Source organism: Salmo salar, chromosome 14 (assembly GCF_965601325.2).
Source record: "Salmo salar chromosome 14, fSalSal1, whole genome shotgun sequence".
NCBI classification, from domain to species: Eukaryota; Metazoa; Chordata; class Actinopteri; order Salmoniformes; family Salmonidae; genus Salmo; species Salmo salar.
Genome location: NC_138304.1, coordinates 64,254,807 through 64,269,092, shown reverse-complemented (window position 1 = coordinate 64,269,092; position 14,286 = coordinate 64,254,807). Strand labels below are relative to the sequence as shown.

The following is a 14,286-nucleotide window of genomic DNA, read 5'->3' as shown; positions in this document are numbered from 1 at the left end:
ATGCTAATCCCGCCAGTTCAGCATAACCAACGGCACCAGTTTGTAGGCCTACTAGCGAGTCAGACTCAGCTGGAGAAGGAGACGGGGAGCTGGGGGGAGGGGGGCAGTGCATCCACCGAATAAATGCTCGAAACTGGTGCCATTTGCAGTTCAAGAACAAGCAAATGTATAATCCCTGGCTTGTCATGAATAATTCAAAGTTGGGCTGTAGAACATGCAAACAGGTAGGGAGTTTGGGTCTAGAAACGACGGGAGGAATTAAACTAGCAAAAGAGTGGGTGGAATTTACAGTAAATGAACATCCTATGCATTAGAAGTAAAAAACAAATAAGAGCCCTCAGAAAATAGGTTTTTGAACATGCCTGAAACAAGGCACTTACAGCCAGAACAGCCTTCAGAACAGCCTTAGAAGGAGGCGAATCAAGAAGTTGACTCAGGAGTTAAATGGACTTGAGTCATTGTGGGACATTTTTTTTACCTTTACCTTTACAACACAGCAAAAGTTTGTAATCTGAAAATGTGATTCATATTATAACATAGGCAGGAGGCCTATATATTCTCATATTTGTGTTCTGCTGTGGCCTACATTGATTTATTTAAAGTTATATTCCGATATTTGTTCTATTCCTACTTTGATGTCTTGAAAATTATATGAAATTCGGGTATTCTAAACCCCACAGCTGAATATGTGTGCATATGGCGTGTACTCTGCAGTGTCGTCTAAAAATGTTGCTGAACATTGATGTCTAGAAAATGCGGCAATAAGAAATTCGGACAGTGTAAGCCCTGCAGCTATACTCAAGTATGTGGGCATTCTGCAGTGACGTTTAAAATTCTTTTAATTAATTAGCACCTTGGAGAGTGCTGTCCGTTTCACCAGCATGTATAGTAGGCTACTTGGCCGCTACGTTGTGTTTGACACTTTTTTTCTCGATGTGTTCCGGTACCTGAGCACTGATTAATACATGTAATGTCAACCCATCACATATTGTAAATTGGACAGTGGTCCCCAATAGGTTTACAAGATAATTACAATCTAGTCTTAATAGCATTCAGGGCGACTGGCATGCCAATAATGACTTTTTTAATAAGATTGAGGTTACCTGGCACACTCGTTAGACACACCATCACTGTCACTGTAGTGCAGCGTATAGTGGTCCTGCTAAACTTCCAGTCACTCTGACAATCTAGGATAGGAAATCACTATAATTATTTTAATGTTTATATATATATATATATATATATATATATATATATATATATATATATATATATATATATATATATATATATATATATATATATATATACACATACATTTTATATGCATTTTTTTAAGATAGTTGATCACGTGTCGAGGGTCTAGTTACATTGAAGCGCCCTGTCAACCACGTGACGGAGCTATCTGCGGTGTCAAAGTGGAAAAGACACAGGTAAATGCCGAGTCTCTCGCTTATTGTCTGCGCGAGTCGGTTCGGCATAATTCCTCAAATAAGTGTATTATTTTTGGGCTTTGAGGTTTCATTTCGTCGAAATCCGATTAGGAGGTCGACAGAGAGACCGCTTGGTCGGTTTTATAGCAGAATATCTGACATTCATCTGGGTTTCTGGTCAGTATCGCTTGTTATTTATTTTCTTTATTTTGGGCCTACGGGCCTACCTAGAGCCTCGGTGTCGTGTTTTTATATAAACAGACATCGTTCCCAACGGAGGCTCGTTTGCTGGTGCTGCATAGTGCCACTTATAATGTGATTTGTGAGTTAGTTATCACGTTAATGTGCGGCCTATGAGTTTGTGGGCTCACTAATATGCCTTACTAGTAACCATGTTTGCCAGTTAGGCTAGAAGTGATGATTTGCAACAATCTAGCTAGCTATCTTCTCTTCGCCATGAGGTTGAGAAGAACGGAATCTCATCGACAACTTCGACCAGGCTGGATGGATGTTCCCTAAAAATATCTTAGCTCGCTAACAGTTAGACAATAATGTTATGTTTATGAAGTAATTTATATTTATTGAAATACCTGACGTTAGCTAGTTAATGGTTGTGGTGAAATAATATTCATGGAGTTTATGTAACGTTTGATAGCTTAGCTAGAGACGAATCGCTAGCTATCGTTAGCTAAATAAAAACATGTTGTGAATGTTAAATCCAGAGCGATGTGTGTATTGCATCGTTCGCTGGTGGACGCCATTACAATCTGCTAAGTTAGTTCGCTAACAAGTTACCATAGTAGTTACAGTAGCTTGTTTTAGTTAGCCTCCGCTAACAAGCTACCATAGTAGCCACATTATCTTGTTAGTTAGCTAGCCTCCCAGCAAATGTGTGAAAAATAGATGTCATTTGCCAGATCTCAATTAGCTAAAGTAGCTAACTAATGTTCGCGAACTCGCATTTCATTGGACCCTATTTGGATATTCTAAACATAACGTTAACTACCTAGCTAGGTATATAATTTTAGTTGGCCAATTAGCTAGCTAGGACCGTTGTTTAAAATTAGGTAACGTTAGCCTTGTTAACCATGTCTTTGGATAGGTCGTTACAACGGCCACAAAGTCAGAAACCCCGCCTATTTCTACAAAAACCCGAATTAAAATAGATACACAAGGCATAACCACTAGTTACAAATGAAATGGCATTATAAACTGTACAATTGGAGACTGAGGTCAGCATGCATGCGCTTGGCCTGCCAAAAGGAGTCGCTAGAGCGCGATGGGACAAGAACATCCCGGCTGGCCAAACCCTCCCCAACTCGGACGATGCTGGGCCAATTGTGCGCCGGCTCATGGGTCTCCAGATCGCAGCTGGCTGCGACACAAACCCGGGTCTGTAGTGACGCCTCTAGCAGCGCCACACTCTGGAGGCGGGTGTGATCATTCTACAGTGGTCCCTGCAGCTTACGCTCAAACCGGTGTGATTAGAAGACTTATTTTGAACGTCCAGTTTCGATTGAGGCAACGGTCAGCATTTGAGCTGGCAACAAAAATTTGACACAAACATTCCTTAAAGTTATGTCCTGAATGAGACCAGTTTATTTTTGGATGCAATGTTTAGACATTCTCAGAAGTAGTGACAGCATACACAATCATCCAAACCGGAAAATGTGGGCTACATTTTTTCCTAGCTCAAACTAATGAAAGATTCACGTAACACAAGTGGTCATATTTAGATAACTCCTGGCTCACAGAAACCACAATATGAATGAGCTAATAGCACTAACTATTTATAATTCATCACATTGCAGGTGAGCTCACCATTGATCAAAATAGTTGATTAAAACACTTTCTAGAAATCCAAAGTCTGATTAATTTAGATGTTTTTTTTTTTTTGTCAACCAAAGATAAGAGGAGACAAGATGAGTTTGGTCTGTTTGCAGTATGCATGTTTTTAGGGGGTGTGTCGTCTACAATCATTCACTTAACTTCATTCCCTTCCGGGAGTTTACTCATAACATCGTTGGTCTGACAGATGTTTACTTGACACCCATAATGCATTGTATAATGTCAACAAACATGGCATAGCTGGCAAATAGCTTACCATTAGCTCATTATTATCAGTACACTGTTCAAATAAGTATTTTACAAACATAGGTATCCGTTACAATCTATGCAATAATCGTAATGCATTATTTGTCATCAGTACTTGAAAATGTGAATAAAACTGAAGATACATAATGCTCCATACATGCGTACATACATACAGTGCCTATGGAATGTATTCAGATTCCTTGACTTTTTCCACACTTTGTTACATTACAACCTTATTTGAAAATTGATTGTTTTTTTCCCTCAATCTACACACCCTAATGACAAAGCAAAAAAAGGTTGTTAGAATTTATATCATTTTCTATTCAGACCCTTTTTATTCTGCACTTTGTTTAAGCACCTTTGGCTGTGATTACAGCTTCGAGTCTTCTTGGGTGTTATGATACAAGCTTGGAACACCTGTATTTGGGGAGTTTCTCCAATTCTCTGCAGATCTTCTCAAGCTCTGTCAGGTTGGATGGGGAGCGTCGCTGCACAGCTATTTTCAGGTCTATCCAGATGTTCGATTGGGTTCAAGCCCGGGCTTTGGCTGGACCACTCAATGCCATTGACTTGTCCCGAAGCCACTCCTGCGTTGTCTTCACTGTATGCTTAGGGTTGTTGTCCTGTTGGAAGGTGAACCTTTGGCCAAGTTTGAGGTCTTGAGTGGTCTGGAGCTGATTTTCATCAAGGATCTCTCTGTACTTTGCTCTGTTCATCTTTCCCTTGATTCTGACAAGTCTCCCAGTCCCTGCCTCTGAAGAACATCCCCACAGCATGATGCTGCCACAACTGTGCTTCACCGTAGAGATGGTGCTAGGTTTCCTCCAGACGTGACACTGGGCATTTAGGCAAATAGTTAAATATTGGTTTCATCAGACCTGAGAATCTTGTTTCTCATGGTCTGAGAGTCCTTTAGGTGACTTTGGGCAAACTCCAAGCGGACGGTCATGTGTCTTTTTAATTGAATGGCTTCTGTCTGACCACTCTACCATAAAGACCTGATTGGTGGAGTGCTGCATAGATGGGTTGTCCTTCCGGTAGATTCTCCCATCTTCACAGAGGAACTCTGGAGCTCTGTCAGTTACCTTCGAAGTTCTTGTTCACCTCCCTGGCCAAAGTTCTTCTCCCCCATTGTTCAGTTGATTCCAAGATGACGTAGCAGTCAGAAATTGTTTGTCGGTCTCACGTGTACATTGTCTTTTTTGTATATCTTTCAATATATTTTCAATCTCTTTTTCAATTTTTTAAAATTAAATATACCTTCCGGCAACCCGCCTCACCCAATGTGATATGGATCTGATATTTTTAGACCTGAAACCAGAACCTCCATTAGAAGCTAGCCATCAGAAGCTAACCAGCTAATTATCTACTAGCTATTTAGTCATTGTTAGCCACTGCTAGCGGCCTTTACCTTTTGCACAGATACCAGCCGCTTTTAGCCTGGATAATACTTGCCAGCCTGCCTGTCTGCTCAGCGCATTATCAACCCTGAGCATATCGGACTGTTTTTCTCCACGACAACACCGGATTCCTGCCCTAAGCTCTGGATCATTACTCCAGATCATCGCAGCTAGCTTGCTGCCACCGAGTGGCCCAGCCCCGAAGCTAGCCTTGAGCCAGGCCCATCTCCCGGCCTGCTCAGTGGACCCTATGATCACTCTGCTACACAGCTGATGCCTCCCGGACACTTCACTAACACGACTAGAATCCACTACACCAGATTCTTGCCGTAAGCTCAGGACCTTTGCATCGGATCATCGCAGCTACCGAGTGACTATAGTGGCTAACACCCTTGTCCCAACGCTAGCACCAGTTAGCCGCGAGCCAGGCGCATCTCCCGCCTAGCAAACAAAATTACTCTAGCTACAATGCCTCCTTTGCCAACTGGCCTAGACCCTTTGTCAACATGGAGCCCCGCCGTTCCATCACGACCGGTCTGCCGACGTAATTCCATCCGCTGTGCCCTCATCCGGCAAAGACGGTTGTCGGAGCAGACGCTTCTACTAGCCCCGGCCTGCTAACTTTTTTAACGCTGTGTCTTCCGATTGCTAGCTTAGTAACGGCTACCTAGCGGCTTCTCTGTCATCTATTGCTGTTCACTGGACCCTATGATCACTTGCCTACATAGCTGATGCCTGCTGGACTGTTCATTAATCACTGTACTCCATTTTGTTTGTCGGGCCAGCCTCGAACTCAGGCCCTGTGTGTAGTTAACTGACCCCCTCTGCCCATTCATCGCCATTTTACCTGTTGTTGCTGTCTTAGCTGATAAGCTGTTGTCTTACCCATTGTCTTAGCTAGCTCTCCCAATCAACACCTGTGATTGCTCTATACCTCGCTTTATGTCTCTCTCTAACGTCAATATGCATTGTATACTGTTGTTTAGGATAGTTATCATTGTTTTAGTTCACTAGTCCCACTCAACATGCCTCAGATGCCTCTTTTGTCCCACCTCCCACACATGTGGTGACATCACCCAGCATAACTAGTGCGTCCAGAGATTGCAACCTCTTAACTTCACTCAATGCCTAGGTTTACCTTCACTGTACCCGCACCCTACCATACCTGTCTGTACATTATGCCCTGACTCTATCCTACCACACCCAGAAATCTGCTCCTTTTATTTCTGTCCCCAACGCACTAGATGACCAGTTTTGATAGTCTTTAGCCGTACCATCATCCTATTCCTCCTCGGGTGATGTGGAGGTTAACCCAGGCCCTGTGTGTCCCCAGGCACTCTCATTTGTTGACTTCTGTAACCGTAAAAGCCTTGGTTTCATGCATGTTAACATCAGAAGCCTCCTCCCTAAGTTTGCTTTATTCACTGCTTTAGCACACTGCGCCAACCGTGATGTCTTGCCGTGTCTGAATCCTGGCTTAGGAAGGTCACCAAAAATTGAGATTCCCATCCGCAACTAAAACATTATCTGTCAAGATAAATTGCCAAAGGGGGAGGAGTTAGCCTGCAGAGTTACGTCATACTTTCCAGGTCTATGCCCAAACAGTTCGAGCTTTTAATTTTAAACATGAATCTCTCCAGAAATAATTCTCTCACTGTTGCCGCCTGTTATAGACCCCCCCCCCCTCAGCTCCCAGCTGTGCCCTGGACACCATATGTGAATTGATTGCCCCCCCCCCATCTGTCTTCAGAGCTTGTACTGTTAGGTGACCTAAACTGGGATATGCTTAACACCCCGGCAGTCTTACAATCTAAGCTAGGTGCCCTCAATCTCACACAAATTATCAAGGAACCCACCAGGTACAACCCTAAATGCATGAACATGGTCACCATCATAGATATTATCCTGACCAACTTGCCCTCCAAATACACCTCTGCTGTTTTCAATCAGGATCTCAGCGATCATTGCCTGCATCCGCTATGGGTCCGTGGTCAAACGACTACCCCTCATCACTGTCAAATGCTCCCTAAAACACTTCTGCGAGCAGGCCTTTCTAATCGACTTGGCCCGGGTATCCTGGAAGGATATTGATCCTCATCCCGTCAGTAGAGGATGCCTGGTCGTTCTTTAAAAAAAAATCCTCACCATCTTAAATAAGCATGCCCCTTTGAAAAATGTAGAACTAAGAACCGATATAGCCCTTAGTTCACTCCAGACCAAACTGCCCTCAATCAGCACAAAAACATCCTGTGGCGGACTGCACAAGCATCGAATAGTCCCCGCGATATGCAACTTTTCAGGGATGTCAGGAACCAATACACACAGTCAGTTAGAAAAGCAAAGGCTAGCTTTTTCACAGAAATTTGCATCCTGAACTCCAGAAAGTTCTGGGACACTGTAAAGTCCATGGAGAATAAGAGCACCTCCTCCCAGCTGCCCACTGCACTGAGGCTAGGAAACACTGTCACTACTGATTTAAATCCACAGTAATTGAGAATTTCAATAAGCATTTCTCTACCGCTGGCCATGCTTTCCTCCTGGCTACCCCGGCCAACAGCTCCGCACCCCCCGCAGCGACTTGCCCAAGCCTCCCCAGCTTGTCCTAAACCCAAATCCAGATAGCAGATGTTCTGAAAGAGCTGCCAGACCTGTACAAATCAGCTGGGCTGGACAATCTGGACCCTCTATTTCTAAAATTATCCGCCGCCGTTGTTGCAACTCCTATTATCAGTCTGTTCAATCTCTTTCGTATCGTCCGAGATCCCTAATGATTGGAAAGATGTCGCGGTCATCCCCCTCTTCAAAGGGGGAGACACTCTAGACCCAAGCTGTTATAGACATATCCAGCCTGCCCTGCCTTTCTAAAGTCTTCGAAAGCCAAGTTAACAAACAGAACACTGACCATTTCGAATCCCACCATACCTTCTCTGCTGTGCAATCCGGTTTCCGAGCTGGTCACGGGGGCACCTCAGCCACGCTCAAGGTACTAAACGATATCATAGCCGCCATCGATAAGACAGTACTGTGCAGCCTTCTTCATCGACCTGGCCAAGGCTTTCGACTCTGTCAATCACCGTATTCTTATCGGCAGACTCAACAGCCTTGGTTTCTCTTATGACTTAATACTTATGTGCATTTTTTTGTTTTTATACATTTGCAAACAGTTCTTAACCTGTTTTCACTTTGTCATTATGGAGTATTGTATAGATGAGAATTTTACAATAAGGCTGTAATGTAACAAAATGTGGAGGAAGGGGTCTGAATACTTTCTAAATGCACTGTGTGTGTGTGTGTGTGTGTGTGTGTGTGTGTGTGTGTGTGTGTGTGTGTGTATACAGGGGGAATTTGTAAAAGAGACCTAGGTCTCCGTCTTCCTTGTTAAAGTAATTGACGCAGGAGGGCAAAAATGCATCTAGCTGTTCTACGAGTGGTCTGAGGCAGGCGTTTACATTACAAGCATTTATCAAGTGCAATGTTAATTATGGTTTTGGGAAACCAGTATATTTAACGATGCTCCTAAGAACGTTTTAATGATGAACTTAAGCTTTCGGGATCCGGGCCCTTGGCCTTTACATAATTACTATCTATGCTCTATTCCCAGTTCTGGAGTTAAACACCATGTTTTGGGGGGGGGGGACTGTTTTTCTAGCTAGTTCATTTTCTCCCTCACATTATGTGAAAGATGCGCATTAACAATTGCTATTGAAAATCAAAATTGTTATTTCTAGATTGTTACCAGGCCACACTCATTTATAGGTTAATTAAGCCACTGATTCTCAGGAACTGCAATACTGCTGTAAGTAGTCTTTCCAACTAGTTTTTGTAACTAACCCTGGTCTTACTTTACAATATTCATTCTGTAATCAGTGAATCATTTACACTTTAATCCGTAGTGACGTCCCCAAACCCGACCTTACTAATTTGTTTCACTGAAGCACCAAAAATGCAGGGTTTCAGTGTCAGGTGGATTTTCCAAATAGTAATTTGACGTTGAACCTCTCTCCCAACTTTCTCAGGTGTTATTCCTTTGTAAATACTGTTATTTGTATATACTGTAAATGATGACGTCGGTGGGCGGAAACCGAGCCTGCGGCAGTTGGGAGCAGCAGACAGGCCAGACACAGCACAAGCAGAGACCTCAGGTTGGTACCTTGCCCTCGACCCTTCTGCCCACACTGGATGTCATGCACTTAGTTACCACACACACTGACCCAACAGCTAATTCTATGTTTCCAGGGCCTAAAATGAACTCTTTGGTCCACCAGCCACTGTGGCAAGTAGATGGAGGAATCTACCAGCCATTCCTATTTTTATTTATTTTACCAGCCAAAATATTTATTTTATATATTTACTTATGTTTGTTTATACAAAAAAGCATGCTTAATTTTTCTAAAACAAATAATATATTAGTAGGAAGTAATGTGATGTATTCCTCAATTTATTTAAATGTTACCCGAGTCTCATAACTAAAATATCAGATGAGACAATTTTTATCTGCCACTTTAAGGGCGGGAGGTTACCATGGTAACAGTGCCACTCAAGTTGTCAAGTGGCGGTGAGAGATTTTGGATCTGACTAGTAGTAGACAGAATCTCTTCACTATCAGTTGAAGCAGCAGACTCAAACTAACATTAAAAATCAACCAGCCTTGTCAACAAAACAATGTAAATACTAGAGATGACTCTATTTAGTCGATTGGTCGATAGGCTGTTGGTCGACTGAATGTCTTTAGTCAAGCAGTCGCAATTTATTCTTTTCATGGTGCACCTGTCTGATTCGCGCATGTCAGTGGACTAATTCATTGCGGAGGCCACGGGAATGTCAGTCATCACTTGAAGGCATGTGATAGTCAAATTGTATATGGTTATATTATGTAAAAAATAATGTTGCTACACTTATAAATGTAATATTATTTTATAACAAATGAGCCTTCTCCCGCGTTGGATTGGCGCCTTTCCTGATGTTGCTACACTATTTTAAAAAAGTATGTGTACACCCCTTCAAATTTGGATTATGCTGTTTCAGCCACACCTGTTGCTGACAGGTGTGTGTGTGTGTATATATAATCAAGCATACAGCCATGCAATCCTCATAGACAACATTGACAGTAGAATAGCCTTACTGAAGAGCTCAGTGACTTTCAATGTGGTACCGTCATAGGACGCCACCTTTCCAACAAGTGAGTTCATCAAATGTATGCCCTGCTAGAGCCCCAGTCAACTTTAAGTGCTGTTATTTTGAAGTGGAAACGTCTAGGAGCAACAACGGCTCAGCCGCAGCATGGTAGTCTGCCACACAAGCTCACAGAACAGGAGTGCATTAGCATGTAGCGCGTAAAAAAATCATCTGTTCTTGGTTGCAACACTCACTACTAAGTTCCAAACTGCTTCTAGAAGCACCGTTAAAACGATAATTGTTCGTCAGGAGCTTCATGAAGTGGCCTTTCATGAGCAGCCGCACTCATGCCTAAAATCACCATGCGCAATGCCAAGCGTTGGCTGGAGTGGTGTAAAGCTCGCCGCCATTGGTCTCTGGATCAGTGGAAACGCTTTCTCTGGCGTGATGAATCATGCTTCACCCTCTGGCAGTCTGACGGATGAATCGGAGTTTGGTGAATCCCCGACTGGATAGTGCCAACTAATGTTTGGTGGAGGAGGAATAATAGTCCGGGGCTGTTTCATGGTTTGGGCCCAGTGAAGGGAAATATTAATGCTAAAGCATACAATGACATTCTAGACAATTCAGTGCTTGAACTTTGTGACAACAGTTTGGGGCATGACAATGCCTCTGTGCACAAAGCGAGGTCCATACAGAAATGGTTTGTCAATATTGGTGTAGAAGAACTTGACTGGCCTGCACAGAGCCCTGACCTCAACCCCATCGAACACCTTTTGGGATGCCGACTGAGCCATACCTAATCGCCCAACATCAGTGCCTGACCTCACTAATACTCTTGTGGCTGAATGGAAGCAAGTCCCCGCAGCAATGATCCAACATCTAGTGGAAAGCCTTCCCAGAAGAGTACAGGCTGTTATGGCAGCATAGGGGGGACCAACTCCATATTAATGCCCATGATTTTGGAATGAGCAGGTGTCCACATACCTTTGGTCATGTAATGTAGCTACAAATCACAACTCGCACACTTGGTCATAATTTTTTCGGTTCGCACATCTATTTATAAATGCATATATGAGTAGAATTGTTGCACTGTAAAGCCTTAATTTGACTTGCAGATGAAGCATCATGTTCTCCCCCACCTCTGTAAAGAAATTAGACTACAACCAGGTACCGGGAGGCACGACAGACGGCAGACTGTCAAACCAGCATTGCTTCCCTGTCATCGCTCTCTTTGTGATCACTAGAAGATGCATATCGTTCATTCTAGCAGGAGAGGGCTCTGCAGACTTTTCTGATTAGTGCATTGAAAATAATCGCCTAGTTAAAGTGAAAAGTAGCCGGCTGAAAATGAGTAGTCAGCTGTTTAGCCGACAGCCGGTGCTAGTGGAAACACTTGAGTTCCGGATAATTTTATGTTGTCGGAATCACCCACCTGTGGAATTTTATGACGCTGAATTGTTACAGATTGCCATTTCTGATTGAGTCAACATTCAGCGTTTACTGTAAATGCAGTGTCTACTTTTGACTGGTAGTGTGTGTGTGTGTGTATTAAGTCCGGAAATGGATGTAGCAACTACAGATAGACTTAAAGGGGCAATCAATAGTGTGCAAGTTTGAGCACGTGTCCATTAGGCGTAAGGATTTTTCATAGCATGAATTAGATTCAGCAATAAAAGCCTCACTTTTATTCCATAGGCTTGGATTCTCACTATGCAGCTGTTGCAAGAGTGCATTTTTCACTGGCTGTCCACTGGTTTCAAAAACAATGATTGATAGGCAGCTTAAACTTATTGAATTCAACCATTATTGGGTTGAAATACACAATTAGATTTGTAAACAGCCATCCACAACGACCACAATCGTTAAAGTGAAAATAGCTGAATGAGAGAGCAGCAGTGTTATTCACATCAATGTGCTATGTAGATATCAATAATAAGTGATTTCCGTGTCACCGTGGACTACACCACTGCTGTCATCCTTACCTCCAAGCGTTTATTCAAGTTGAATAATCTTTGGATGCCGACAGCAGTCGCACCATTGGAAGACAGCTTATTCCTGCTCTTTTACCGCGATCCATCAAACCCATTTGTTGTCATCATAGTGGTCAGACTCCCTCAGGTGGAACAAACTTAAACTTGCGCCTTTTTTTTTCAATGCTGATTTGAATGTCATTAGGAAAACAAGTTTTAATTTAATTTTTTTATGCACCCTTTCTGAATTTAAAAGTAATCCTCAAGTTTTTCAATAGTATGATTACTATCTGATTACAATTCTTTTGCTGGTAACTGATTAGTTAGTGTTTCTTTTGCAATCCGTTACTCCCCAACCCTGTACTTAACTAATACTTAATGGGTGGATAAATGCCTGTCATTTGTGGGCGACAGGTAGCCTAGTGTTTAGAGCGTTGGGCCAGTACCCGAAAGGTTGGTGGATCGAGTCTCTGTGCTGACAAGGTAAACATCTGTTGTGCTGCCCCTGAACAAGGCAGTGTTCCCTGGTAGGCCGTCATTGTAAATAAGAATTTGTTCTTAACTGACTTGCCTAGTTAAATTTAAAAACATTTTTTTTTGACATGAGCCACTTTTTTAAAAGGCTATTTGTGGTCACTCAGAAGTTGATGTTCCACCCTTCTCTACACAGGCCACTGCTGAGCAGATCCGACTCGCGCAGATGATTTCGGACAACAATGATGCTGATTTTGAAGAAAAAGTTAAGCAGGTGAGAGAACATGTCATCCCGATGCCCTTTTAGACCCTTTTTGCTGCCTGAAGGGAGAACTGTTACATTAGTGTACATTCATAGGCCCTACACTCAAACAAGGGCACTGCGTTCATCCACCTCTGGCCTGCTGGCCCCCCTACCTCTGAGGAAGCACAGTTCCCGCTCAGCCCAGTCAAAACTGTTCGCTGCTCTGGCACCCCAATGGTGGAATAAGCTCCCTCACGACGCCAGGACAGCGGAGTCAATCACCACCTTCCGGAGACACCTGAAACCCCACCTCTTTAAGGAATACCTAGGATAGGATAAAGTAATCCTTCTAACCCCCCCCCTTAAAAGATTTAGATGCACTATTGTAAAGTGGTTGTTCCACTGGATATCATAAGGTGAATGCACCAATTTGTAAGTCGCTCTGGATAAGAGCGTCTGCTAAATGACTTAAATGTAAATGTAAAATGTAAATGTAAATAGAGATCTGGAAGTGTCCTAGCATCTTGCCGCTTTTTCTCTGGTCTGGTAGCTAGAGCTTAAAGTATAATTGCGTAAAAAAATGTCCGTTGAGCTCCGAGACAGGATTGTGTCGAATCACAGATCTGGAGAAAGGTACCAAAGAATTTCTGCAGCGTTGAAGGTCTCCAAGAACACAGTGGCCTCCATCATTCTTAAATGGAAGAAGCTTAGAACCATCAAGACTCTTCCTAGAGCTGGCCGCCCAGCCAAACTGAGCAATCGGTGGAGAACGGCCTTGGTCAGGGATGTGACCAAGAACCCGATGGTCACTCTGACAGCTCCAGAGTTCCTCTGTGGAGATGGTTGTCCTTCTGGAAGGTTCTCCCATTTCTGCACACTTCACCATTTAGGCCTTTATGGTAGAGTAGCCAGACAGAAGCCACTCCTCAGTAAAAGGCACATGACTGCCCGCATGGAGTTTGCCAAAAGGCACCTAAAGGACTCTTAGACCATGAGAAACAAGGTTCTTTGGTCTGATGAAACCAAGATTGAACTCTTTGGCCTGAATGCGTAAACCTGGCACCATCCTTGCAGTGAAGCATGGTGGCAGCAGCATCATGCTGTGGGGATGTTTTTCAGCAGCAGGGACTAGAAGACCAGTCAGGATCGAGGGAAAGATGAACATAGCAAAGTACAGAGCTCCTTGATGAAAACCTGCTCAGGACCTCAGACTGGGGCAGTGGCTCACCTTCTAACAGGACAATGACCCTAAGCACACAGTCAAGACAACGCAGGAGTGGCTTCGGGACAAGTCTCAATGTCCTTGAGTGGCCCAGCCAGAACCCGATCGAACATCTCTGGAGAGACCTGAAAGCAGCTGTGCAGCAACCCTTCCCATCCAACCTGACAGAGCTTGAGCGGATATGCAGAGAAGAATGGGAGAAACTCACGAAATACAGGTGTGCCAAGCTTGTAGCGCCATACCCAAGAACCCTCGAGGCTGTAATCGCTGCCAAAGGTGCTTTAACAAAGTACTGAGTAAAGGGTCTGAATGCTTATGTAGATGTGTTATT

At 43.4% G+C, this 14,286-nt stretch overlaps 1 protein-coding gene across 9 annotated transcripts in view; it reads left to right on the top strand.

The window, feature by feature from the left end:
* The first annotated feature begins 1,348 nt into the window (after window positions 1–1,348).
* Window positions 1,349–14,286, top strand: part of LOC106570114 (ubiquitin-associated protein 2-like) — a 56,969-nt gene continuing 44,031 nt past the window's right edge. For 8 of the 9 annotated variants that reach the window (XM_014142139.3, XM_082961073.1, XM_014142138.3 and 5 more), the window contains exons 1-3: window positions 1,398–1,610; window positions 8,944–9,069; window positions 12,686–12,763. In XM_014142139.3, the coding sequence (XP_013997614.1) occupies window positions 8,986–9,069; window positions 12,686–12,763 (162 nt within the window). In that variant the 5' untranslated portion in view covers window positions 1,398–1,610; window positions 8,944–8,985. Of the gene's footprint in view, window positions 1,611–8,943; window positions 9,070–12,685; window positions 12,764–14,286 lie in introns of all 9 variants that reach the window. The other variant, XM_082961071.1, reaches the window with a different exon arrangement.